Genomic DNA, 27469 nt, shown 5'->3' on the forward strand with positions numbered 1-27469 from the left:
CAGGGGCAGAGCTGAGAACTTGTGAACCAGACTGCAGTCCAGGGAGCCTGAAGTGTTTGCTGCCGGGCCCATTGTAGGCACAGGTCGCCAGTCCTGCTCTGGGCACCACCACTCTTAGGGAAGTGTGGCCACTTTCTCTTCTGGTGTGCACGTGGAACGATCCCTGGTAGAAGTCTCACTCTGAGGCTCATCAGGGAAGTGCGTGGACCTCTTGTGGCCAGACAGGTGGCTCTGTGCTGTGGCCCACAGTGTTGCACCAGGCAGCAGAGAGCAGCAGCCAAGAGCATGGCCTTGGGGGCAGAGAGGTCAGGGCTGGAAGCCCAGGACTCCCGTCGTCTCTTCTGGTGACTTCGGCAAGTTGTCGAACTGGCCAAGCCTCGGTTCCCTCTACTGTAAGTTGGGGCACTTTGGAGGCTTGGATGATTTAAAACCTGTAAAGCCCCAGACCCAGTGCTAGGCATGCAGTGAGCCTTACTGAGCAGTAAATGTGATGTTTACCGCTCTGATGATGATGACGACGATGATGGTGGTGGTGGTGGTGGCATCTGTAGAGACTTTGTACACAGTCACCTTCATAAGAATGTCCTGAGTTTTAGTCACCAAGAGACTCAGACCCGCCTCGGAGCAGGGACTGTCGAGGGTGACCCTGCTCCTTGCTCCTTCCTCTCCTGGCACCCAGTGTACTTTGCAGAGGCAGCTGTGGACAATAGCTATAGTCAGGAGGAGGGCTCAGACCTGCCCTGGGCCAGGAGAGTTGCTGTGGGGGGCTCCCTGGGCCTGCACTGTCCTTCCCACCTGCAGCCATCCACAGGCTGGCAAGAGGCTCCGCTGTAGGAATACCCCCTTCTAGATACTGAGTGGTTGGTTCTCGGGACTCAGTGGGGCCGGTATCCTTCAGGCTTAGATGAGGAGGAAGGAAGAAAGCGAGGGGCAAAGGGATGAGGAGGACACAAGACTGAACAGTCACTTGTTCCCAGGAACTGCCCCTCCAGGGGCCTGTGCCTCAGTGCTTTTTTATCCCCATGCTGGGTGCAACCTGCAGCCCCACGGGAGGGAGTGCCCAGCGGGACGCTGGGATGGGTGTGCCGAGAGCCCTGGCCATGGGCAGAAAGCACTTCTTCTCCTGGGAGTGGGCATCTACACCAGGGCAGACAGCCTGGTGGGGAACCATCTGGAAGATCAGCCGGGGAGAGGGACCCTGGTGGTTTCCTTGGGCTCCTGGTGGTGTAGTACTCAGCCACTCTGCTTTGGAGTTTGGTTGGCTGGGTCCTGCTCCACATCTAATGAGATCTCGGTCTTAGGAGACTTTGGGCAAGTCACTTCTCCTGAAGCCTTGGTTTTCTCCTCTGTAGAATGGGGTCAGTGATAGGGTCCAGCTCGTGGGTTGTTGTGTAAAGAAACTGCTGGTAGCAAGAGTGAGCACACAGTAAATTCTGGCTGGAGGCCCAGGTGTCATTGGCTTGCCAGTGGTGTGGGATGGAGGGTAGGGGTGGGTATTTGACATTATCTTTCTACTGCTCCTGCTACCCAGTTGGGAGCCAGGGGCAGCTTGGAGCATTTTGGTAACTGGGTGCAGCGGGGGCTGGCTGGGATATAGAGAGAGTGGGGGTCTGACAGCCCTTTCCACATCCCATTGTCCTTCTCCCCGGTTTGGTAGGCATACGCCGACTACATCGGATTCATCCTGACCCTCAACGAAGGTGTGAAGGGGAAGAAGCTGACCTTTGAGTACAAAGTCTCTGAGGTAGGCATGGGCAGGGTGCCTGCTGTGGCAGGGCCTTCCAGAAATAGCTCCACGGAGTCACGTGTGCTCATTGCCCACAGCGGGGCCAGTGCAGAAAATCAGATCATCCAAACACATGTGCAGGTGGCATTTTTGTATCTATACTTCTAATACTTTTTAAAACCTGTGAATAGAAAATTGGGATCGAGGTAAAGATGCCATTTTATAGCCTGCATTTTTTTTTTAAATATGTATTTTATTGATTTTTTACAGAGAGGAAGGGAGAGGGACAGAGAGTTAGAAACACCGATGAGAGAGAAACATCGATCAGCTGCCTCCCGCACACCCCCCACTGGGGATGTGCCTGCAACCAAGACACACGCCCCTGACCAGAATCGAACCTGGGACCCTTGAGTCCGCAGGCCGACGCTCTATCCACTGAGCCAAACCAGTGAGGGCTATAGCCTGCATTTTTGCTAACTGGTATCTTTATATACGTTTTCAGTCAAAAGAGATCACAAAAGAAATAACCGTGCTCGCTGAAGAGATTGCTGAGAAACGTGTATAACATTAGCCAAAACCCGGCCTCTTGCTCTCTTCCCTCTCAGACCTGACGGGGAACAGTGTGCGGAGTGTCATCCCGACCTGCCCTGTGAGCCATGCCCTCATCTGTTTAAATATCCCCTAGCTGTAGACTTTCAGGATGTTTCCCTAAACATTGCTGCTCTGAATATCCTTGCACCTGCGTACGTGGGCATTATTTCCACTTCTAGGAGTGGAAATGGTGAGTTGAAGGGCACACTGCTAGGTGGGTGCTCTTTGGCTGGGTGTCAGAGGCAGGCCTGTCTGTGGAGGGAGGGCGAGAGCTGAGGGGAGGCTGATACCGTGGGAAGGTGTGGTCTTGCAAGTTGTTTGCTCTGCTGGATGCCACCTTCCAGGGCTGGGTCCCAGGCCTCCAGTGGCCTCTTGGATTCCTGTCCCAGTTGGCCCAGAACCAGCCTCTTATCTGAGACGCCAGGGCCTGAGGAGCCTCTCTCAGTGTCTTGTCTTACCCAGCTCTCTAGCTGTAGCCTGGGCCTCTTGTGTAAACCCTGGCCCTGCCCTGGCCCAGTCTCTCCACCTGTCCTGAGGCTCACATTGGCCCTGACTGGTTGCTGCGTGGCCGAGGTCCTCTCCTGTCACTTGAGGGGAGCCGGTGCTGGGGATTGCCAGTGTTCTCTTGGGAGCTGGCCCCCTCAGTTCTCCGGGACTTGAGGCACAGGTGCAGAGGATGGGAGAGAGGGCTCCTCTTTGAGCCCGTGGCAAGAGATGCCCTGCTCTGCTCAGTGGGTTGGGGAATGTGGTGGGGAAGGCTAGGTAAAGGGGAATGTTATAATTACCCCAGCAGATTCTGAGCTGCCAGATGCCTCCCAGGTCCCTTAATTGCCCCTGAGACTTTGATGGGAGCAGGCCACACCAGCCAGGTGTTGTCTTCGCACAGAGCTGTTCTTTTGGCAGAATTGCAGCGTGGTGAAGTGCTCGAGTTCTGGAGTCAGGCTGACTGGGTTTTGATAACCTCTCACTTCTAAGCTGAGTGGCCTTGTTCCATGTGACCCTCTATGTCCTAATCTGTGCAGTGGGAAGAGCCACAGAGCACTCATGGCCCCTGGGGAGGATCTGCTAAGATCCCACATGTAGGGTGGTTTTGCACAGTACTTGGCACGTACTAAATGACATTATCATTATTAGCTACTAGAGCCCAGTGCATGATTTCGTGCACTTTGGCGGGAGGGGCGGTCCTTCAGCCTGGGCCTGTGCCCTCTCGCAGTTCGGGAGCCCCCTGCCGGCCTGGTCGCCCATGCAGCCTGCTGTTCAGTCATTTGGTCGTCCCTCACTAACCCCCCTGCCGGCCTGGTCGCCCATGCAGCCTGCTGTTCAGTCATTTGGTCGTCCCTCACTAAACCCCCTGCCGGCCTGGTCGCCCCACACAGCCTGCTGTTCAGTTGTTTGGTCGTCCCTCACTAACCCCCCTGCTGGCCTGGTCGCCCCATGCAGCCTGTGTTCGGTGTCAGTTCGGTTGTGATGGCCCCTGGCTTTATAGAATTAGGATTGTTAGCATTAGCTATTTTGCATTTCTAATTTCCAGTAGTGTTATTGCTTCAGTTTGGCTCTTCCTGAGCTGGGGTTCATCCCAGCACCGGGCCAGTGGGCTGCTCCCCACTCAGTGCACAGAGGTGATAGTCTCCAGAGGGCTCCCCGGTTCTGCCCACAGCTGGCAGGGGCAGCAGGAGGCACAGCTCATAGCAAGTGGCCTCAGCCCACAGATGGGAGCTGTGTTCTGCAAAGAGCCGAGGTCCGAGAAGGCCTCAGGAATTGCTTGCCAATTCCAAATAAATCCCCAGAGGACTGGCTGTAAAAGACATGAGTTTATTAGGACTTACGTGTGTACCGGGGTGGCCTGTCAGTGATGTCTCTGCAACACCGGTTTTGTCAGTATGGGGTTATGTAGAGGACAGAAGACAAAGCAGCCCTGGCCAGTGCTCAGTGGTTAGAGTCAGCCCACCCACCGAAGGGTCTCAGGTTAGAATCCTAGTCAAGGGCATGAACCTGGTTTGCAGGTTTGATCCCTGGCCAGGGGGCATGTGCAGGAGGCAACCAATGGATGTGTGTCTTTCACATCAATATTTCTTTCTCTCTCTCTCTCTCTCTCTCTCTCTCTCTCTCTCTCTCTCTCTCTCTCTCTCTGTCTCTCTCTCCTTCTCTCTCTTTCTCTTTCTCTCTCTCTCTCTCTTCCTCCGCACTCTCTTTAAAAAGAATCAATAGGAACAAAGTCCTTGGATGAGGATTAACAAACAAACAAAAACAAAGCAAACAGGGTGATAGCAAGCTGAGCTAAAAATGCCAGCTGTTTACCATCCGGGCTCACATCTGGTAACAGCTTCTTTGGGGCCATTCCTTTATTGAGGAGCTGGCCAGGCTCCCACGGTCCCACAGCGCACTTACAGATGGTCTTCATGATGGACGCCAGGCTGGGAGGTGCAGCTGGAACTTGGGAAGGGGCCCAGGTCCTCACGTACCACACAGCTGTCTTCTGCTTGGTTCCCTGTGTCTCCTGATGCTTCTCACTGCTGCCTCCTGCTGCAGGAAGGGCAGTTGCAGCTTCGGGAGGGCACAGTGGTCTAGGGTGGCGGCTTCCCGCTGCCTGTAGCAAAGGGGACAAGCACGGGCGACGTGGCTTGTCTACATCCGGGTTTAGAAGGCTCTCCTTCGCTCTGAGATTATGTCTGTCCTTCTCTTTGGGGGTTAGAATTTTTAATTTTTGCAAAATAAAGATGATAGTAGATAGGAGTCTTATTTATTTATTTATTTATTTTACTGTTTTTCTGTTTGATTTTTAAAATGAGAGCAAAATAAAAAATGTCTCCAAAATTTTACTTGTCCATGAAATCCAAAAAGAAAGCATTGGATTAGGGAGAAGGAGTGCAGCTCAATGTATTTGTGTTTTCAGGTTCAAGCCCACAGTTCTCTCTCCTATAACCTTTCCCCCAACTAGCCAAACAGTAGAGGCAGCCTCCCACCCCCAGTTAAAAACCCGTCTGCAGAAAGCGGAGCCTTTTAATCATTCATTGGTCAGCCTGGCTGCTGCGGGCCTGGAGCATCTTCTTAATCCTCCTCAACGTGCCACCAGAGACTGGCATCTCTGGACGGGCTTGCTGGTGCTTCCGGCCAGGATTATTGCAGCACCCGCCTCAGTCCCAGTTGCTCCATGAAGTCAGTTGCTCTGTCCCTGTTATCAGTGTTCCTGGTGACCTGGTTCTGCACAAAGACAGGTTCTGACAGCACTTTCTGCCACATTTCAGCACGGCAGACTTAGGTCACCAGGCCCTCTGCTGCAGCCAAGTACGAAGGGAGCTTTGTGCTCTGCAGGTACTTTTTCTCCTCCCAGGCCTCAAGCTAGGGAACGGGGTGTTGAAGGCCGTTGTCATGTTGCCCAATGACAGGAGGCACTGCTTGCCTGGATAGCAATGTGATTCCTGCCTCCTGGGGCTGTGCAGTGGGGGCATCGGCTAGCATGTATACCATGAGCTCAGGGCCCCTCCCCACCCCCCCACCTCCAAGTACATACACGGCGCTTGGGACGCGTCTCTGCATGACAGACCTGACCAGGCCTTGCCCTCCTTATCACAACTTCTTCTGTGGGCACCACCCTGCTAGTTCCTACCAGTGCCAGGGGCTCTGGAGGCATCTCCTTAGACCAGCGGTCGCCAACCGATAGTCTGTGGACCACTGGTGGTCCATGAGGTCCGAAAGGTTGGCGACCGCTACCTTAGACTTTATGGCCAGTAGACACAGGCACGATCCTCCTTTGGGCAGGGTCCTTCCTCCCAGGGCACCTGACTTGGAATGTCTTCTGTATCGTGTTCTCCCTGCGCCTTTCGTTGCCCCTCACGTGGCCATTTCTGTCAGCCTCATCTGCAAGGAGCCCTTTTCTCCCCGTCCTCACAGACCTGTGTCTTGGCTAGGCCGCCTCCCCTGATTTCCTCGTTGAGTAACATTTTGTGTGCTCATGTTGCCCTGGCCTGTGACACCCATTCCACTCCTCAGGCCCTGCCTTCTGTGGGAAAGGTGGCGACGAGGGACGGGATCCTGAACACCTGTGGTCCTGCGGGCATTACCCACGATTATACCTTTGACCCCGCATTTCCACGGAGGATGAGTTGCCAAGTTGTTGATCTCAGTGTTATTTGTGGCAGTGACAGATTGACAAGAACCCAAACATTTGGTAGTGAGGGATCCGGTAAATAAATTGTAGTTCCCTGGCGCAATGAAGTCCTAGTCACTTATTAGGGGCTGTTGTAAAGTCAGGCTCACATGCCGATGTGGAATGAGGTTCGTGAGGAAATAGGGCTGCCAAGCAGCGTGCGCCCTGTGCCCGTTCAGTGTGTGTGTGATCACACACCACCACCCTGTGCCCGTTCAGCGTGTGTGTGACCTCACACCACCACCCTGTGCCCGTTCAGCGTGTGTGTGACCACACACCACCACCCTGCGCCCGTTCAGCGTCTGTGTGATCACACACCACCACCCTGCGCCCGTTCAGCGTCTGTGTGATCACACACCACCACCCTGTGCCCGTTCAGCGTCTGTGTGATCACACACCACCACCCTGTGCCCGTTCAGTGTGTGTGTGACCACACACCACCACCCTGCGCCCGTTCAGCGTCTGTGTGATCACACACCACCACCCTGTGCCCGTTCAGCGTCTGTGTGATCTCACACCACCACCCTGTGCCCGTTCAGCGTCTGTGTGATCACACACCACCACCCTGCGCCCGTTCAGCGTCTGTGTGACCACACACCACCACCCTGTGCCCGTTCAGCGTCTGTGTGATCACACACCACCACCCTGTGCCCGTTCAGCGTGTGTGTGACCACACACCACCACCCTGTGCCCGTTCAGCGTGTGTGTGACCACACACCACCACCCTGTGCCCGTTCAGCGTGTGTGTGACCACACACCACCACCCTGCGCCCGTTCAGCGTGTGTGTGATCACACACCACCACCCTGTGCCCGTTCAGCGTGTGTGTGACCACACACCACCACCCTGTGCCCGTTCAGCGTGTGTGTGATCACCCACCACCACCCTGTGCCCGTTCAGCGTCTGTGTGACCACACACCACCACCCTGTGCCCGTTCAGCGTCTGTGTGACCACACACCACCACCCTGTGCCCGTTCAGCAGCGTGTGTGTGATCACACACCACCACCCTGTGCCCGTTCAGCGTGTGTGTGACCACACACCACCACCCTGTGCCCGTTCAGCGTCTGTGTGACCACACACCACCACCCTGTGCCCGTTCAGCGTGTGTGTGACCACACACCACCACCCTGTGCCCGTTCAGCGTCTGTGTGACCACACACCACCACCCTGCGCCCGTTCAGTGTGTGTGATCACACACCACCACCCTGCGCCCGTTCAGTGTGTGTGATCACACACCACCACCCTGTGCCCGTTCAGCGTCTGTGTGACCACACACCACCACCCTGTGCCCGTTCAGTGTGTGTGTGATCACACACCACCACCCTGCGCCCGTTCAGCGTGTGTGTGACCACACACCACCACCCTGTGCCCGTTCAGCGTCTGTGTGATCACACACCACCACCCTGCGCCAGGCACTGCACGAGGCATCCTGCCCGGGTTGTTGTTCAGTTCTCACGACGGCCTCGAAGGTACTGATCAGCATGCCCATTGGAAGACGGAGAAATAGGCACAGAGAGTTCAAGTCACCGGCTCACGGTCTTGTGGCAACTAAATGGTGTTTTTTGAATCAGTCCAGCTGCCTTAAAAAGTGTCACCATGATAAGCAATAGAAAAAACTGGGAGAAAATGAAGGACATGTTAAAAAGTCAATATGCTTATTTTTGGGTGTTAGGATTACTGATGACTTTTGTTTTCTTCCTTTTACATTTCTGTTTTCTGTGGTGAGGAGGTGTTATGTACTAAACAGAAGATCCCACTGATTCTATTGAAAAAGGTCAGGTCTGCCCAGCCGGCGTGGCTCAATGGTTGAGCATTGACCTATGAACCAGGAGGTCATAGTTCGATTCCTGGTCAGGGCATATGCACAGGTTGCTGGCTCGATCCCCAGTGTGTGGGGCATGCGGGAGGCAGCTGATCAATGATTCTCTCTCTCATTGATGTCTCTCTCTCTCTCTCTCTCTCTCTCTCTCTCCCCTCTCCCTTCCTCTCTGAAATCAATAACAATATATTAAAAACACAAAAAAGAAGGTCAGGGCTGCAGGTCGTGCTTGTCCAACAGCTCCTCGAGGCCAGCCAGAGAACCAGCTGCTGAAGCCACACTTGTCCCTTCAGCCTGGTGCTGGTCCCTTTCTGGAAAGCTCACTATGCCCCCTGGCCTCTTTTTCATACTCAGCATGTTGGGAAGAAAGGGGGACAGCAAGGAGGATGCCAGTTAGCACCATGTCTTGGGGTCATTGTTCAGCAACAGTTGGGACTTCCCTCTGGCTCCCGCTTGGTCATTGTGTCTTGGCTGCCTCTGTTTTGCCTCCACAGGCCATTGAGAAACTGGTCGCTCTTCTCAACACTCTGGACAGGTGGATTGATGAGACTCCTCCAATGGACCAGCCCTCTCGATTTGGGAACAAGGCCTTCAGGACCTGGTATGCCAAACTTGACCAGGTGAGGCTGCCACAGACAGGCTTGGGGGCTGGGCTGGAGGGAGCTTTCAGGCATATCAGAATCACTGGGAGTTTGTTAAAATGGCGATTCCATTTACCAAAAGTACGAATGCATTTAGCCGTCTTCTGGGAATGACCATGTGGATACACAGTTCTCTGCACAGGGCTGTTTAGTAGGCAACTGATCGGAACACCCTAGGTGTCCATCTGCAGGGGATCGGTGAAATAAACTAGTCCATCCGCCCTTGGAGCACATGCAGCTGTAAGGAGGAATGAGGAGTCCCACTAGGGAACTGAGGGCAGGGACTCTGCCGTCTACTGTCAGGTTGAAGAGCAGCCAGGCCTATGATGCATATTGCAAGCTGCCTTTTGGTTAGAAAGAGGCAGAAATAAAAAGTATGTTTGTATTGCCCAGTTTGCATAGGGAAACATCACTGGGAGGATACACAAAAGGCAAATAAAGCTGTTGTTTCTTTTCGGGGGCAGGGGAAGGGGGGGGGGGACAAGGGTGGAGTGGGACTTCTCCATGCATCCCTTTTATCACCTGTTTATTTTTGAGTCATATGAAGGTGATACCTGTTCAAAGCAGACAAACAAAATGCAGGATTGCTACCCCGTCCTTAGAAAAGCAGTCTGCAGGTCCAGAGTGGGGCTGAGAACCCAGCTTTTCACCGGGTCTCCAGGAGATTCTCACGCCAGGTGTTCACACACTGAGCGGGAGGCTCCCGGGTTCTCATTTCTCTGGCCTAGTGTTTGCACATGGAGCGAGGGGGAGCGCCAAGGACCCAGCCAAATGCTCTCCTTCCCTAAGAGTAGCTCAGCTGCCTCTGGATTCTAAGATGGCACATGGGCTTGAGTTGTTGTTTTCTTAAAGATTCTTTTAGAGTTATAACTTAAAGCTGACAAATTGTAGCTGTACAGCTTAATGTATTTTTGCCCTTACTGTATTTTTACCCTTAATGTATATTTACCCTTTCACCCACCACCCATATTAAACTATAGAATATTCCAGCACTTAAGCCAGGGCCCTTGTGCCCCTCCTAGTTGATATCTCCCCAGCTCTTTTGATTTCTATCCCATAGGTAGATTTTAACATTTTTTGAACTTCATATAAATGTCTGGCTTATTTTACTCAATGGTATGTCTGTATGATTCATCCATATTGTTGTGTATGCAGTGGATCTTTTTCATTGCTGCATAGTATTCCATTGTGTGAACATAGCACAATTTATCCATTCTACTGTTGATGGACATTTCAATTGTGGGTTGTTTTCATGTTTTGGCTCCTGTAAAAGTGCTGCCATGAACATCCTTGCATACATCTTTTGGTGGACACATGGCACAGACTCCCTTGCTGGGAGTGTGAAGGAAGATGACATCTAAGGGATGTTGATGAGTCACCAGATGGGAAAGTTTAATGTCTTCTTTTCAGATCCCTGCTATCTTGCCCCCAGGACCTTGTCATCTGGAGGAAGGGCCAGCAAATGAAAAGCCACCCCAGAGTAGTCTTTGTTTTGTAAGAATAAATGCTCTCCCTTCTTTTCCTTCTGTGGCCAGTCAGAGTAGGGGCCAGGCCATCTGGCAGAGCAGCCTGGGTCCTAGCCAGATGCTGCCCCTGGGCGCTTGCCTACCACGATGCTGCATAATCTGCTGCCACCACTTTGTGTCTCTTGTGTTATCAGGAAGCAGAAAATTTGGTGGCCACAGTGGTCCCCACCCATCTGGCAGCTGCTGTGCCTGAGGTGGCCGTTTACCTAAAGGAGTCCGTGGGGAACTCCACGCGCATCGACTATGGCACAGGTACCTGCCATTCCCGGCACTTACTTGGCTAAACTGCGTCCTTTCCTTGGACTGTCTCCTCTTTGCTTTCGGGTTGTCTCTGGGGACCCTTGAGCCAGCAGCCTGACGGGGAGAGCTGGGGTACAGCACTGCTGATTGCAAGGAGGCTTGGTGCTGTTCCTGCAGCTCTGGCTCCAACCACCAGGGGGAGCTGATGCCATATGCCTGCTGCCGTATGAGCAGAGCTGATTCCTGTTCTTGGTAAAAATGGTCTCTCTGAGATCATTGTCATCACCAAAATGATTTACTGAGCACTTACTATATCTCAAGGCAATTGCTTACAGAAGCCTTGAGAAATGAGAGAGCTCAGTAGCCTCTGGCAGCATTGTGGCCACCTTCTCCCTATGCCCCTGCTCTTAGCCACATTCCCTGTGTTGAGTTCTCAAGGAAATGGAGCATGTGGACACCTTAATGGGGGAGTGTTTTCCAGGCCAGGGGGTGTCTGAGAAGGATCCTTGCTTTGGTAGGCCCGCCTTTCCTCTCCCTTCCACCCCAAAGCAGGCAAATGCAAGTGCTGCTGTTCTCTTGGGCCTTCCCCTTGCCTGGCTACAGAGGTAGGCCTGCAGAAGGGCCCCCTTGGACCTGGGTCCCGGGTCCTGGGCAAGCTTTGTGTCTGCTTCCCCTGTTGCTAGGGAACAGGTGGATCAAGTTTTGAAACTTTGACTAAGACTAATAGGGAAAGACCCGGAGGGGAGCGGGGCCAGGTCAGCAGGGGTGGGGTTTTCTTCCTTTCTCAGTTGCTCACAGATGTGCAAGAGTGATGGTCACCCCTGAATGATGATGGCTTGGATTCTGGCTGGTCATGATCAGAAACTGTGCAGGTGAACGTAACAGTTCACAAGTGTTTTATCCTTGGAGGGACCTTCATTCTGGAGGAGTAGGACAGGAAGTCACTGAAATACTCTCTCTCCAACTCCCTCCAGATACGTTTTCTGACTCTGTGAACCATGGATTCAGTCCACAGGCCAGTCAGTGTTTTCTGTCCTGCTGGCCATTCCTGTTGACACGACTGGGAAAGGAAGAGGGTGCCTCTTGTCTATAATGTGATCATGCCTAGAATGTGACCTGCTTGGAAGCCTTCAGTGGCTCCCCATTGCTCTGGGGATGAAGTCTGAGCTTTTACGATGGCTGTTCAGCCTGTCTGATCTCAGCCTCATCTTGTTACGCTTTCTCCCTTGCTCCCTGCTTTAGCCATACTGGCCTTCCTAGGGTTCTTCAAACATATCACATTTTTTTTCTTGCCTCATGGCTTTTGCACATGCTGTTTCTTCTGACTAGAATGCTCTCTTTGCTTTCCTCACCCCCATGCCTTGCCAGTTCTTATTCATCTTTCAGATTAAATATTGTTTTCTTAGGGAAACCTTGAGCCCGTATGTCAGGGTCCCCCTGTGACAGTTTTCACCTTCTCCTTCCCCTTCAGAGCTAGGATCACAGAAGTGACTGTGTATTTAATGTCTGCCATAAACTGTCAAACAAGGGCAGGGACTGTCTGACCTGGACAGGGACGGCCCCCATAGTAGGTGTTCAGGGATTAGTGAGTGAGTTAAATTTACAAAATAAAACATAAATGCCCGTTTCAGAAGTCCATAGCCTGGGCCTATTGGGAGGAGAATTACAGCGCTGGTGGTTCTTCAGAGGCCGCCGTCTTGCTGGGCAGGGAAGAGAACCTGTCACCTCCATGCCGACCCCCCTCCTTGGAGGGCAGTTTCAGTGGTTGGGACACTGGTGAGACCAAGACCGTCGCCCTGTGTTTGGAAGACTGTCAACCTCGGCTGTTTTACTCCCTCAGGACACGAAGCAGCCTTTGCTGCTTTCCTCTGCTGTCTCTGCAAGATTGGGGTGCTCCGGGTGGACGACCAAATAGCTATTGTCTTTAAGGTGTTCAATCGGTGAGTGAGACGAGGGCACCTGCCGTGGGAGGAGGAACGAGTGGTCTCTCTGCTGGTCCCTGTCAGGCTGGGGCCGGGTGCTAGAGGGTTCTCTGGTCCTGTCCTAAACAGCTGGGGCTGCAGATGGGCAGGTGCCCAGGTCTTCTCCTTGCAGGTTCAGATCCAAGTGAAAACCAGTGAAGGAAATGCTCCCTAAGGATTGCTATCGCTTGCGCGGAGTTCACCTGTGGAGGCAGGCTGAGGGCTGCACCACTGCTCAGTGACTGGCTTGGCCAGGTGCACTCGGTGATGGTCGCACGACGGGACCGCTTACTGGCACATTCCTCAGAACGTGTCCCCGTCGTTCAGCAGCACCTGCTGATTCCCACAGAAACCCTAGGGCGCGGCCCTGTCATTTCCACTGTGTAGATGAGGACAGGCAGAGAAGCCAGGTCTCCCTGCCGTCACACAGCCAGGTGAGCCCAGCGGTCAGGCTCGGACCTGTGCCCTCACCACGCAGACCGCTGCCCGGGAGCGCAGGTGTGTTCCCGTCACTAGAGCGCTGACAGTGTTCGTCCCGGGCCCTGCTCCAGCAATGCCGCGATGCAGGAGCTCCAAGGAGACCTGGACGCAGCCCGACAGCGTTGGCATGCCGCGGTTAGAGAAGCCGAGGCCCTGCCTGGGTGTTCACAGTATCGGGAGTTGATGGTGCCAACTCCCTTTCCCAGGAGGGGTTTTGCCCCTTGCGTGGGCCAAAGGAAGGTTGAGTGTGGGAGAAAAAATAAAGCGACATTACTTTGAGAGGATCAGCTGGTCATGACTGGTGCATGACTTCACTGAAATGGAGACCAGTTGTAGTCTCAGGCGGTTAGTTCTGGCCTCCCTGAGTTCCCAGTGGCAGAAGGGTTGAGACAGTCCTTTTACTTTCGCTGCCTCTCCTCTCCTCCCCACCCTCCTGTGCAGGTACCTTGAGGTGATGCGGAAACTCCAGAAAACATACAGGATGGAGCCAGCAGGCAGCCAGGGCGTGTGGGGCCTGGATGACTTCCAGTTCCTGCCCTTCATCTGGGGCAGCTCACAGCTGATAGGTACTGAAGGGGGCGTGCACCCCTCCACACCCCTCCCCGCCAGCAGGCATCCTGTCCCTCCTGCCTTCTCCTCCTGCCCTTCATCTGGGGCAGCTCACAGCTGATAGGTACTGAAGGGGGCGTGCACCCCTCCACACACCTCCCCGCCAGCGGGCATCCTGTCCCTCCTGCCTTCTCCTCCTGCCCTTCATCTGGGGCAGTTCACAGCTGATAGGTACTGAAGGGGGCGTGCACCCCTCCACACCCCTCCCCGCCAGCGGGCATCCTGTCCCTCCTGCCTTCTCCTGCCCAGATAGTGACGTCTGGTAACGCACACATTAGACTGGCTATTTATGGAGGCTGCTTGCGCCGACCTGCTGCACGCCCGCGTGGCAGGCTGGGGAGGCGGAGGCAGAGTTCCACCGAGATAATGGAACGTGACATGGGCTGGAGCAGCGGCCCTCGCCTGGTGCATTATGGACTGGTGTGAAATGCGCTCCAGCTCCTGGCAGCAGCTGTGGGGTTTTATGTTGAAAATCAGGGCCTCTTTGACTCGGTGACCAGTGTCATCCACTGTCATTATTGAGCCGTGTGCAAGGGGCCCCTCAGGGAGCTGCCACCAGGTGCTGGGCAGTGGGCCGCTCTGGTGGATCCCCTCTTCCCCCTGGGTAAGCAGAAGTGGGTGAGTGGGCAGTGATAACTTCGATTTCGGCGTAGGTTGAACTGCCTATGGATATTAATAAATGACCATTTGTTGAGTACGTGCCCTGTGCCAGGCACTGCTCTGAGCGCCCAGGTAGATTATCTCCCCAAGCCTTCTCAGTGAGCCTGGGAACCATCAACTGACCCTGCGCAGGCACCGCCGAGTGCTTTTCTGTGCTTGTGATGGCCAGGTGGTACTCAAGCCCTACAAGGGAGGTGCTGTTCTTATCCCCATTGCACAGATGAGGGAACTGAGTCACATGGTTAGAGAGAAACAGAGCTGGAGCTTGTCACACTGGAATATACACACGCACAAGGCCATTTATTGCTCCTGTGAGGTCCAGAGTTCAGGGACACAGGCGGGACCGTGGCCCTGGGGTGGGTGTGGACCGTGTGGGCCAAGGTGCCCCGGTGGCGTGAGCACCTGGTTCTGAACCCCGGGGCTCTTTGCTGTTCCCAGATCACCCGAATCTGGAGCCCAGGCACTTTGTCGATGAGAAGGCCGTGAATGAGAATCACAAGGACTTCATGTTCCTGGAGTGCATCCTGTTCATCACCGAGGTGAGGGCAGCGGGCGAGGGAGAAGCCCACGGCGGCCTCCAGGCTGAAAGAAGCGGAGGTGGTGGCTTTGGACAGGAGCCAGAACGGCTGCCCAGAGAGGGCAGGGCTGCCCCGAAGGCTGGTCGTTGGAAAGGCAGCCCCACTCGGCCTCTGAAAAGTCAGCTTCTGACCATCCAGGCTCCCCGCCCTAAGTTGGCCGCCTGGGGTTTCTACGTGAGATGAGAGACAGACTCGCTCACTAGCAGGCTTAGTGACCGAAGCAGCAGGTGTGAAGGTGGGGGTGTCAGCATCCTGCAGGCGGGGCCCAGGGTCTGTAGAGCTCCGTGTGTGGATGTGGGATGAAGCCACTGAGGAGGTGGAGAGGTGCCGGAGTGGACGGCAGGACAGATCTCTGTCAGGGCCTGAGGACGGGGCAGGTGAAGTGCCACAGGTGAAAACAGCAGCTGGGCCCAGCCCACGCAGCAGGGGCTGTTGAACCGGGTCTCCCGCAGTGCAGCCTTGGGCTGCCTCCCGAGATCGCATCGGGAGCTTGTTAAAATGCACATCCCTTGCCTTGGCTGGTTTGCTCAATGGTTAGAATGTTGGCCCTTGGACCAAGGGGTCTCGGGTTGGATTCCCAGTCAAGAGCACATACCTTAGTTGCAGGTTCAATCCCCAGCGAGAGGCAACCAATCAGTGTGACTCGTTCTCTCTCCCTCTCCCTCCCCCTCCCTTCCACTGTCTAAAAAAAAAAATGAATGGAAAAAATATACTTCTCAGGTGAGGATTTAAAAAAAAGCACATTCCTGGGCCCCACCCCAGCTTTCGGAATCAGAGTCTTGGAGGACGAGAGCCAGAAGTGGGTATTTAAACACACTTTTCGGGTGACTGCCCGTTGCTCTCAGGGCCTCTCTTCCAGGAGGGCCCTCCCCCAGCTTCCAAAGGGGCCCTGGCTCTGCTGTCTGGAGAAGGTCTTGTCTCCGTTCTCTTTCCTGATGCCCACGTGCAGGTCTGCTGGCCCCGGTGTTGTCCCTGGCACACCTGTGGACCCCACCTGTGGGGGCTGCTGACTTGGCTGCCCATTCTGAGCCCCCTGAAGAGGGGGAGAAGCCTGGTTAAGCAGCTGGGGCTCCAGGCTCCTCCTGGTCAGCATTCGGCTCAGGCTTCTGCCCAACTCCAGAGGCCAGAGGGGAATGACATGTTTTTCCAAGTCAGCAAATGGACCCGGGACTGACGGCTGGGCGGCCCCACTTCCTTCTCAGAGATCTGCTGCCTTCAGCAGTGTAGCTGGCCCAAGGTCGGGAGGACTGCGGGGCAGCCTGGCTCACTGCTGCGAGAGCCAGTCATGTGCTGCTCCCTCCAGAGTGGAATGCAAGGGTCTGCAGAGCCCGGGGGACCCCAGGAGGAGCTGGAGGAGCAGGGAGGGGGAAAGGGGCGCACATTTTATGCTGAACAGTGGCTTGGCTCACGTGGGGTAAGAGGCTAAACCAGCGGTCGCCAACCGGTCTGAAAGGTTGGCGACCGCTGGTTTAAGGAAACCTTTGGAGCAGCGCTCACCAACTGGTGGTCCGCGGACCACTGGGGGTCTGTGAGGTCCGAAAGGTTGGCAGCCGCTGGGCTAAACCGTTTTGGCTCCCCCTCGTGGTGGGCCAATCCCTTGGGTCCCTGTCAGTAACTAACAAGGAAGAAGGTGAGGCCAAGCCTCAGGGAATATGGGAATTGACTCCAGGTTAAACTTTGTATGTTTGTTTGTTTGTTTGGATATCCTATATAATAAAGAGGTAATATGCAAATTAACCCTTACGCCCTCACAAGGTGGCTGCCTACGACCAGGCCAGCAGGGGAGTTAGTGAGGGACGAACAAACGACTGAACAAGCAGGCTGCGTGGGGCAACCAGACCGGCTGTGAGGGGCGACCAGGCTGGCAGAGGAGGACAGTTGGGGGCGACCAGGCCAGCACGGGGGGCAGTAAGAGGCAACCAGGCCGGTGGGTGGGGGGCAGTTAGGGGCAACCAGGCCAGCAGATGGGCAGTTGGGGGTGATTAGGCTGGAGGGGGTTCAGTGAGGGGCGACTAGGCCAGCAGGGAGGGCAGTTGGGGGCAACCAGGTTGGCAGAGGGGGGCAGTTGGGGGTGATTAGGCTGGCAGGGGGGCAGTTAGGGGCAATCAGGCCAGTACACAGAGGCAATCAGGCTGGCAGGGCGCGGCAGTTAGGGGTGACCAGGCAGGCAGGCAGGTGAGCTATTAGGAGCCAGCAGTTCAAGATTGTGAGAGGGATATCTGACTGCCGGTTTAGGACCGATCCCCAAGATTGGGCCTAAACCGGCAATCGGACATACCCCGAGGGGTCCTGGATTGGAGAAGGTGCAGGCTGGGCTGAGAGGACCCCGCCCCCCCCCCCTCCCGTGCATGAATTTCGTCCACTGGGCCTCAGAGGTACCTAGCAGAGGGACCCAGTTCCTCTGCTAGAGAAAAATCCTACAGTGGCCACTAGGTGGTGCTAAAGGCATGTCAATCTTGGAGATGGTTTTAACATTTAATTGGGGGAGAGGCATGAACTGGGAGGGGGACTTCTCGGAGGTTCCACACCCTCTCTGCAGAGCCTGGTTTTCACTTTGGGCCTAGGTGCTCAGGTACGGTGGTAAACATTGGGTGCTAGCAGGGGGGTGCCCAGAGCTGAGGTGACCAGCGAGGGCCCGTTTCACCCAGCTGGCTTGGCTGCTGATTGCAGCATCTACACCACCCTCCCCCTGCCACCTCAGACCAGCATTTTGTAGCCCCTGATGGATGAGTGAGCGGCCTGGCCTGGCCCTGGCACGCGGGGACCAGGCGGCCGGTGTGCTGTTGTGTGCTTGGTCTGGAAGGGCAGCGTTCCCTCTGTAGGGCTGGTGCAGTGAGGAGAAGGAACAAAACAAGAAGTAGGAAATGGAACCTCCTCTCCTCCCGGCTAGTCTCTTGCGGGGCTGAGGAGCCAGCCCACGACTTGCCCTGCTAGCCCTGGGCATCCCAGAAGAGGGTGGACCCCCCTTGCAGAGCTGCTGTGGCCTCGGAAATGCAGCCCTGGCGCCTTTAAGAGCAGGGCAGGCAGGAAAAGAATTTCAGTTTCAATCTGGCTTCTAAATTTGGAGTTTTGGGAAGGGAGGGATCAGATTTCAGCTGGAAGGGAAGGAGCTGACAGGAAGGCGCTGTGCAGAGCCTCCCCCACCCCCGCCCCATCCCCCCTCAGTTACTGACAGAGGAACCATTTACAAAAGGCCGATTCTCTTGGGAGTGGAGAGGCAGGAACGCAGCGTCTGTGAGTAATTTCCTGCTCAATATGGCTGCTCTGACTCACACGATTCCCCTGGGGTCACTGCGGGACTGCAGCCTGCTTGCTTGTTCTCGCTCTTTCTCCTCTCCCTTTGTGGCTAGAAGGAGCTGATTTTTTTTGTCTTCTTGCCCCCATTCCTTTCCCCCTCATCTGTTTTCCTTTCCCAGAGTTACAAAGTCCTTTTGAAGGGCTCGGGGAGACCTGGGGACATTGAAGGCCTGGGGGTGGGAGTGGGGCAGCTCCTCTAGAGAAATGCAGCTCTGGCTTTTTCCTGGGTGGAGTCAGGGCCACTGGGGCTCTGGAGCTCGGGCCTCCCCGCTCTGCAGCAGGCCAGAGACCTTTTGGGGCCCCTCTCCCAAGCCCTTAGTGGTGAGGCTGGCCCAGGAAGCGGAGCCTCTGGCTTCCCAGCGTCCATCTGCCTGCCTTGGCCTGAGCGCCCTTGCTGAGCAGGCCCCTGGAGCTGCTGTGGACGAAACCAGCAGGGTAGCAGCAGGGTCCTCCTGAGGTGTGTGCTCATGGCACCCTGACCAGAGGGAAATTGGCCCCACTCTCCTGTGATCCCTGAGCGCAGGTCCTGGAAGTGTGCAAGAGAGGGCTGGAGCCCAGCCCGGGTCCCCAGGGGCAGAGAGCCTGCAGAGGGGGCGGGGCCAAGGAGAGGGTGGAGGTTGGGGTGGAGCCTGCTTGAGTGGGACCGTTGGAACAAAGATCCGTGAAGGGTGAAGGCCAGGCTCCTGCAGGCTGGGGCTCCTGGCTCCCCTCCTTCGATAGAGGAGGGGGAAGATTCTGGGTGCAGGGACTGGCCCAGGAGAAGCCCTGTGGGCGCCAGGGTGGATTTTGTCTCTGTCTAGTGCCTTGGGCTGCGGCCTCACTGCTGGAGGAGGGAGCCTGTTGTCCTGAATTTGGGGGTTGAGATAGACTTTTGGGGGACTTGGGTAGGAGAGGGATTAGACAGGGGCAGGATAGCAGTTTTGTAAGAGTTGCCCTTACTAAAGAAGCAGAGACCACAGCCAGAGGGCAGGGGTGGGTGGTGATGTGCTCTTGGGTCTTCATTCTGTGATGCCCAATATGCAGAGAGAGCTTTGGACCCCTCCTTTCTCCCTAGAATAGCTCTCCCTCAGCCCCACCTCCATGCACAGCGCTTCTGGAATCTTCCACACTCTTGGGGTCCAAGTCTGTGCTTCCTTGCCAGCTTAGCCTCTTTGCTTTTTAAACTCTTTCTTCTGAAGCCTGGGGCTCAGGGTTCTGAACCCTGTTAAGTGCTGTGGTTTCTGATGTCACGAGAACTCCATGACAGTTGTGCTGGATGCAGAATTCCTTCCTTCCCCGAGGCCAGGCTGTGGCCCGAGGAGGGACTAGGCATGGAACTGTCCTTGCCCCTGCCTGGCCCTGCTCGTGTGGTTGCCTCCCTTTCCTACCTCCTGGCCAGTCAGCCGGTTTTCTAAACAGACCTTCCTCCTGAATCTGCAGCAGGTGCCCTCAGTCCGCCTCTGCAGTCGACGCCTGCGTTTGGTCTTACCCAGCTCGCCATCCTCCAAACCGACCCCTCCCTCGGCTCTTCTAGCTCTGCCAGTGGCAGGCGCAGGCCCGGTGCCCAGTGCAGAGCCCACCCTGTGTGGGGGGCTGGGCGGGGGAAGCTGGGGTCCAGGCTGCTGCTGCTGTTTATCTAAGCGGGAGTGGGTCCCCGTGCTGTCAGAGGCACCCCGTGGCCCTGGGGAGCTGGTGGGAGATGTCCTGGGGGTTTGGGTGGAGATTTGTTTTTCTGAGGTGCGGGGTTGGTGGGTGGTGGGGATCGGACCCCTCCCTTTGGCTGCGGAAGGAAGAGGTTGAGTAGGGGTTGTTTTCCCAGTGGGTCTTGCAGACCAAGAGGGACCCTGTCTGTGTCAGTTAGTGTGCCTGTATGTGTGTGTGCCCCACAGGCAGTTGCTGTGGCCTGGTGCCCATGTGTGCGTGTGTGAGTGTGAGTGCATGCATCTGTGTGTATGTGTGTGCATCTGTGTGTGTATGTGTGTGAGTGCATGCATCTGTGTGTGTATGTGTGTGAGTGCATGCATCTGTGTGTATGTGTGTGCATGCATGTGTGTGTATGTGTGTGAGTGCATGCATCTGTGTGTATGTGTGTGTGTGAGTGCATGCATCTGTGTGTATGTGTGTGCATCTGTGTGTGTATGTGTGTGAGTGCATGCATCTGTGTGTATGTGTGTGAGTGCATGCATCTGTGTGTATGTGTGTGCACGCTTGCCCTTGCCCTAGGGGAGCAGGGCCTGGGCTCCCAGGTGGCCCACCTTTCCAGCTGCGGACTCTCTTCCAGATGAAGACGGGCCCCTTCGCCGAGCACTCCAACCAGCTGTGGAACATCAGTGCGGTCCCCACCTGGTCCAAAGTGAACCAGGGTCTCATCCGCATGTATAAGGCCGAGGTGAGTGGGGCTGGCTGGGGCCCTTGGCCCTGGGGCTGCTGCTCCCCACCCCCGCTCCCCTGCTGTGCTCTGAATTGTGGGCCAGCCCTTCGGACACTTGAGGCTTCAGAACCTCCATCTTGGGATGGGCTTTCAAAGCAGGACTGGACTGAGGCCCAGCTCTGTAGTGAGTGAGGAAGGCCCTGCTGCTGGGGCGGGGGGAGGAGGGGAGGGGAAAATCTCCATTCCCGCTTGTCAGGTGGCCAGAGGCCCCTCATAGCTGTCACCCATGGGGACACAAAAATGAAGACATGCTTGGGAAAAGGTATCCTTTGGAGGTACGTGCCCTGACCGGGAATCGAGCCATGACCTCTTGGTTCATAGGTCAACGCTCAACCACTGAGCCCTGCTGGCGGCCGGAGCTGGCCTTTTTAATGACCACTTGAGGTGGTCCTCCCCCACCCCCAGTCAGAGTTTCCAGAGCTCCCCCCACGGGGGGGGGGGGGCAGTTGCTGGGCTTCTGAGGGTGTCCCCTGCCTTCTTGGCCTGTCCTCCTTGACACCCTTCTCCCAGCCAAGGAGGTGGCCTTTTCTCTTGCAAGTAGGGAGGAGCCATTTTATTTCCACCCTGTCCTTTCCACTAGCTCCTTCCACATCGTGGGCAGACCAGTCTGAGCTGCTTGACCTTGGCCTGGGAAGGGCCTGGATGTGAAGTCCCTCCCTAGAGCAATGGGTCCCCAAAGCCCCCTCCTTTTGCCTTAGACTGGGCTCTGAGGTATTGTCTGTGCTGCCCATCCCTGGACCCTTGGCCATCCGTCTGCCTCCCGCGGAGGGAGGGTCTGTCTGGACCCACTGCACTCAGGGCCCATCACAGGCAGGGCGGGGGGGGGGGAAGCGGGTCAGCGGGGGGGCAGAGTTTGGTAGTACAGCGGCTTCCATTTGGCCTGGCTCCCTCTGCATGGCCCTGAAGGGTTAATGGCACTGGAACTGACCGGGGCTGGCCCTCTCTTTCCTTCCCGCCCCTCCCCCTCCAGTCCTTTTCCTCTGGACTTCACATCCTGTGTTTAGGTTCCAGCCCACATACCTCTCTAATCTGAGAGGAGGTTGGCCGGGCTGCACAGGCTCCTTCCGGGCAGCCGCCAGCCCTCTCTCTGCCTCGGCCGGGAGAGCACCGCCCTCGCCCTCGGGGTACTGCTGTTTCTGACTGACCCCCCCCCCCCCCCCGCCCCCCCAGTCTCACCGTGGGGGCTGATGGGGAACTCTGTCCCCCTGTTGAGCCCACTCCACTGCTGGGGGCTGTGTGCCGTATGGGAGGGGCAAAGGGCCCTTCGCACCCACCCCCCACTCCTGGGCCGGGCCTGTCACAGGCAGGACTCTGGTGCCTTTCCTGTTTGGGTTCTTCAAATGCCGTCCTGCAGGCTCCTAGTGGAGTAACTGAACTTACCTTGACCTGGGCCCTAAGGGCAGAACAGGAGACCCTGCCACCCTTCTGCACCTGCCCTTCCCGAGGCCAGTGAGCTCTGGGTGACAGAGGCGGAGGGAGGAGCAAATTCAGATCCAAGGTGAAGTGCTGTGCGGACAAGCAGTCTGTGTGGCAGTGGCAGGTTTCTGTGGATGTTGAACAAGGAGGACAGGGACCCACACTACCTGCAGCTCAGGACCAGATGGAGGGAGCGTGAGCAGAGAACACGGGAACCCCAGCTCTGGGTGCACCAGGCGCCGTGCGAGCTGGCAGCCTTGCCAGGCACAGGGTGGCGGCCGGACTTCTTTGTGGGACCTCAGCGGCCTTAGGACACCAGGTCTCTGTGGTGTGCACCGTAGCAGTGGCCCTTGGTCTTTGGTCCCTGGGAGTCTGTGGGATCCCTGCGCCCTGCCCAGAGAGCCGAGGGAAGCATTGCTTTTCCAGACCAGTTCTCGGTCTGCGGTCTGCTGGGAAGGCCCCGCAATGGGCGGCTTCGGGGTTTGGAAGCGGCTGCCTGCACCTCCACGCTGCCGGCCCGGCCTTCCTGAATTGAGAGCCCAGTGCTTCCAGGGCCCTGTGGTGGCCAGCCCGTCCCTCCTGTGCCGGCTCTTCCTTCAGAGGGGCCTGGCCAGGGCCCAGGGAGCCTCTTCTCCCTCTTGAGTCACCGGGCCCAGAAGGGCCTGCTGGCCTGGCCTCCAGCGGGGACAGGCTGAGGTGTGCCCCGCCTGGCACACAGGTGTGGCCTGGGCCGGTCAGCTGGGAGACAGGCCCGGCCAGGGCTGCCCTTTCACTGTCACCCTGGAGCAGGGGCTGTCTTTGCCTCAAGCAGCCTCTCGCCTTAGCGCCCGCCCCCCCCCCCCCCCCTTTTCCTGGGGCCTGAGGAAGCCGTCCAGGGTCCCTGAGGGTAGAGCGGAGAGCACTCTGCTCCACCCCCTCCCCAAGCCGCACGCTTTTGCTGCGAGAAGCAGGTTGACCTTTGACCCTTTTTCAAATTCCAGGGCCTTGCTCCCCCCTTTTACAAACTCCCACCACTTCCTCCATGACATAAGCACAATGGCAGCTGACTTTGCCTCTGGCCTAGATCTGCTGCTGCTCCTCCCCCCAGGGACCACCCCCAGCTGCTGCTCCCCACTTTCTCTGCCCCAGGCCCTGGAGCCTGGATGTAGCCTGGAGTTCTGCTCCCGCTCTGAGCTCGGTTGCCTGTCCTTCCACTGCACAGAGATTTCCCTTTCCTGCTGCCTCCTGGCCTCCCTCCGGGGCTGGGGACCACCCCCACCCGGACCCGCCGCTGCTGAGGCCTCGTCTCTGCCGCTGGTGGTTGAGGTGAGGGACCTGGGCCGGTCATGGCAAGCCTTTGTCCCTCTAAGCCAGTTGGAAGTGGCGACCACAGCCACAGGAGGCAGCTCACCCCCTCTAAGGCCACCCCAGCCAGGAAGTGCCCAACACATTCTGGTTGTTTCTATGAGAGGAGGCAGAGCCTCAGACCCCTGGAGCTGCTGCCTGTGAGAACCAGCTTGTGACCAGGGCCTGTGTGCGGGGAGGCTGGGAGCTGGGGCCCTGGGCCCCTCCCCTTCCTGGCCCTGTGGTTCTGAAGCATCGCCGTCCCCAGCCAGCGGCAGAGGGTGCCGGCCCGGGGTCTGCCTGCGGACTAGGCCAGCTTGTGGGAGCTTGTTCGTTCGCTCTCTCCGTCTCCTCTCCTCTCCTCTGCCAGAGCTCGGGGGCCGAGGCCCTGCTGGGCTGGGTTTGGGGAGTAGGGCCATCCCCTTGCCCATGCCCTTGTTCTCTGCCCCACACAGGGCTCCTGGGAATTGCCCTGGAGGGGGGACTGTCAGCTGGTTCTTATTGTCTCTCTCTGAAGTGCCAAGATGCCTTTTTCAGTCCAGAGAACTGAACATTAGAAAAAATGGGCCTTGGACCGTTCTCAGGCCTGGGTTCCAGGGTCCCCACACCTTTTGTCCCAGGCTGGGACCTGGGCTAAGGGGTCCCCTAAAGAGCTGGATGGAGGGTTCTTTTTGCCTCTGGTGCCACCTCCCCCTCTGGGGCCAAGGGATGTCCCTGGGCTGCCTCTCTTCTTGGCTTTTGCTTTGGGGGGTTGGGCTGCCTTCTCTCTCTCTCTCTCTCTCTCTCTCTCTCTCTCTCTCTCTCTCTCTCTCCCTCTCCCCCCCCCCCTCCCTCTCCCCCTCTCCCCTGCTCTCCCTCTCCCACTCAATCCCATTCTCATTTGGTGGGTCTGATAGTCGGAGTGGGTGGGTCTTGGGTGGGAGGAGGGTGGTCAGGAACAGGTAGGAAGCCTGGCCTTCCCCAAAGGCCAGCGGCTGCTCTGAGGCCGGGCCACCTCCTGGGCCCCGGATGGGCACCTTTTGAACTGACTGGTTTGAGCCTCTGGAGTTGCCCGGGTCCCTCGGAGGCCTGAGCGTGTAGCCCTCACCTCTCTGCTCTCCCCTCCTTCCTCACAGTGCCTGGAGAAGTTCCCCGTGATCCAGCACTTCAAGTTCGGGAGCCTGCTGCCCATCCACCCCGTCTCCCTGTGCTAGGAGGCTGAGCAGCCAGAGCCGCCGCTGCCGCCGCAGTTCCTGTGTCTGCCCTTCCCGACCCAGCTGTGGTCCCCTCCCGCCCCCTCCCTCTGTTCTTTCTGTTTGGTGAGAGGCTGTTCACTGGGGTGGCAGTGAGGGCGGGGTCGAGGAAGGCTCAGGGCATGAGGCTGAAATACCCAAGTTGGGACAAGTGACCAAAGTGTGGCCAGTTTCCTGACTTCCGCCATGGTGGATGGTCCCTGGGCCCTGCTCCACCCTAGCCTGCCTCTGCCCCCTCTGCCCGTCCTGTTCTGAGATCCAGGCTGTCTGTGCCACTGCGGGAGGGAGGCGTTTTGCTGATTTTGTTGCTCTCGGGGTTGGAGCAGTTGCTCCCCACAGGTGGGCCCATTTCCCAAGCGGAGTTGGGTGGTGGGTGTGTGCGGGCTGGAGGTGCGGCTGGCGGCAGCCTGGGCTGGAGGGGCAGCGAGAGGCATTGGCTGTTGTTGCCAGTAACCCTTCAGCTGCTCCTCACGGCTGCGCTGGGCCTTCGAGTACCTGTGTTCAGTGCCTCTTCCTGGCTTTTCTGTCCTCTGGCCTTGGCTGTGCTGGGTCTTCTCCCCGAGAGTAGCCTCTGGCAGCTGCCCTTTGGGTGGGCTGGGCTCTGGGTGAGGCCTCCTCTCAGCTTTCTCTGGCGGGGGCGGGGGGCTGGGGGGTGGCGGCAGAGACTGAGGAGGGGCGTTGGGGAGAACCTAGGTTCCTCTCCGTCCATTCTTACGACCACTTCTGTTCCTCCTCACCGCGGCTTGCTTTTCCAGGGCCCTTGGCCTTGCTTCCCTGCCCCTATGGATGGTGGGTGAGTGGGCTGCAGGAGGCTCAGAAAGCCTGCTCCCTGTCCTCCCACCTCCCTGGACTCACTGCTCAGGATGAGGGCGTGATGGCCCCCCAAGCCCAGGCTTAGGCTCTGAGGATGGGCAGGCCCACCCGAAGGGTGAGGGGTACCAGTAGCAGCATGTCCACTCCAGAGTGTTCTAGGGCTGCTCCTGGGGCGACTCTGGCAGACCCTCCCCTGCCAAGCCCGGCTGCCCTTCCGCATTCGCCACGCCTCCTGTCGGCCACACGCCCTTCGGGAGCGGGGAGCACACAGAAGCACAACCCAGGGTTGACCTGGGAGCTGGGTCAGTGGCCTGGCAGAGGCTGGGACAGGAGTCACTAGAGTCACAGAAATAATTTCCCAGGAGAGGCCCCATCAGTGTCCGCCTCCCTCCCAGGTCAGACACCGCCTTCCTGTGTCCCCCAGGCCCCCTCAGCCCCTTGGCGCCTTCATAGCTGTTCGGATTAAAGCCTCTGTTTTGCACCTGTCATCTGTGTCTTTTTAAAAAAATAATGTTTTTATTGATTTGAGAGAGAGAGAGACATTAGTCGGCTGCCTCACCAGAACTCAGATCCAGCCCACAAACCTGGGCATGTGTCGTGACCTGGAATTGAACCGGCAACCTTTCGGTGCCTGGGTGACACTCAACCTATGGAGCCACAGTAACCAGAGCCACCTATGTCTTTTCATGTCACGTGTTTGTTCCATCTTCACAGGACTATTGTCCCCCCAACAAGTCCCCTCCCCTTGGGCCGTGGAGTCGAGGGCTCGAGCTGTTGCACTGGGGTCGGGGTGAGACTTGCCTGGGCAGTGGGGAGGTGCCGCGCTGGACATGTTATGGTCGCCCACGCAGGCATGGGAGCGGAGACCTGGGTTCAAATCCTGATTGCACCCCCAGCTTTAAGGTCTTGGGTAAATGACTGAATCTCTCCGAGTCTCAGCTTCCTCATCTGTAAAACGGGGACGATCCCAGGGCAGCTGCCGGGATGAATGAGGGATGTGAAGTCCTCAGCCCAGGGCCTGGCACATAAATGCCCAGTGCTCACTGTGGCTCGTCTTGGAGAAACAGCCCCTCGAGGCTCCTGGGTCAGCCCCAAACTGGCCGGGAGCCTTGGGACTGGACTTGCCTGTGAGATGGGCCCCTGCAGTTTTTGAGGGGGTGCCCTCTATTCTTCCTCTGCGCCCGTGTCTCATCGTGGTGGAGCTGGGGGCCGGCTGCTGTGCCTGAGACTTCTTGGACATTTCCTTCAACATTCTTGCCCTGGCTTCTGTCCTCAGCGAGTCTTCTCAGAAGACAAGAGCCGGAGTCTCTTCTCCTGGCCTTAGAGGTCTCGCACGGAGCCCGGGAGAGCCACTGTCCTGGAGCCAGCTCTGGAGTCAGGCCCGCCACTCTGTAGCGAGGAGACCCTGATCTGAAATGGGCAGAGATATTTAGAGCACAGATTGTGAGATTCACTCATTTTACTCAGGGCTGCATATTCCTCATTCTAGTGTGGATGGCAGCAGCAGACCCCACATTCCAGACTGCTAGGAGTGGTGTGTATTATCCTATCTAATAAAGAGGGAATATGTAAATTGACCATCATGCCATCACAAAGATGGCGGCGCCCACAGTGGAGGCCGAGTTCTCTTAACGAGCCTTAATGAGCAATCAGCAGGGACCTGAGGCTGTGTGCCCCCTGCCCAGCAGGGCTTGAAGGGAAAGCTCAGGCTGTGCCCCCCGCCCAACGGGGCTTGATGGGGGACTTCAAGGCATGCCCCCCTTGCCCCGGTGCTGGGCTGGGGGACCTCAGACCCCGCACCCCCCGTCCGGTGGGGCTTGATGGGGGACCTCAAAGTGCGCCCTCTGTGCCCGCCCTGGTGCCAGGCCGGGGGACCTGAGGGTGCACTGGGGACCTGAGGCTGTGCCCCCCACCCGGCATGCACTGGGATCTTGCCCAATGGGGGTGGGTCAGGCTGGGTCTGGGTCTTGTGCAATTTTGAGGCGCTGCGGGTGGGCGG

At 57.1% G+C, this 27469-nt stretch overlaps 1 protein-coding gene across 4 annotated transcripts in view; it reads left to right on the top strand.

Moving 5' to 3' along the window:
• PTPA (protein phosphatase 2 phosphatase activator) overlaps positions 1-25956 on the top strand; it is a 29922-nt gene extending 3966 nt beyond the window's left edge. For 2 of the 4 annotated variants that reach the window (XM_054727150.1, XM_054727149.1), the window contains exons 3-10: positions 1658-1744; positions 8779-8904; positions 10586-10703; positions 12532-12631; positions 13574-13698; positions 14840-14940; positions 20537-20644; positions 24541-25956. In XM_054727150.1, coding sequence (XP_054583125.1) covers positions 1658-1744; positions 8779-8904; positions 10586-10703; positions 12532-12631; positions 13574-13698; positions 14840-14940; positions 20537-20644; positions 24541-24618 — 843 coding nt within the window. In that variant the 3' untranslated portion in view covers positions 24619-25956. The remainder of the gene's footprint in view (positions 1-1657; positions 1745-8778; positions 8905-10585; positions 10704-12531; positions 12632-13573; positions 13699-14839; positions 14941-20536; positions 20645-24540) is intronic. The other 2 variants (XM_054727153.1, XM_054727152.1) reach the window with 1 other exon arrangement.
• Positions 25957-27469: the final 1513 nt, after the last annotated feature.

This window comes from Eptesicus fuscus, chromosome 15 (assembly GCF_027574615.1).
Source record: "Eptesicus fuscus isolate TK198812 chromosome 15, DD_ASM_mEF_20220401, whole genome shotgun sequence".
Lineage (NCBI taxonomy): Eukaryota > Metazoa > Chordata > Mammalia > Chiroptera > Vespertilionidae > Eptesicus > Eptesicus fuscus.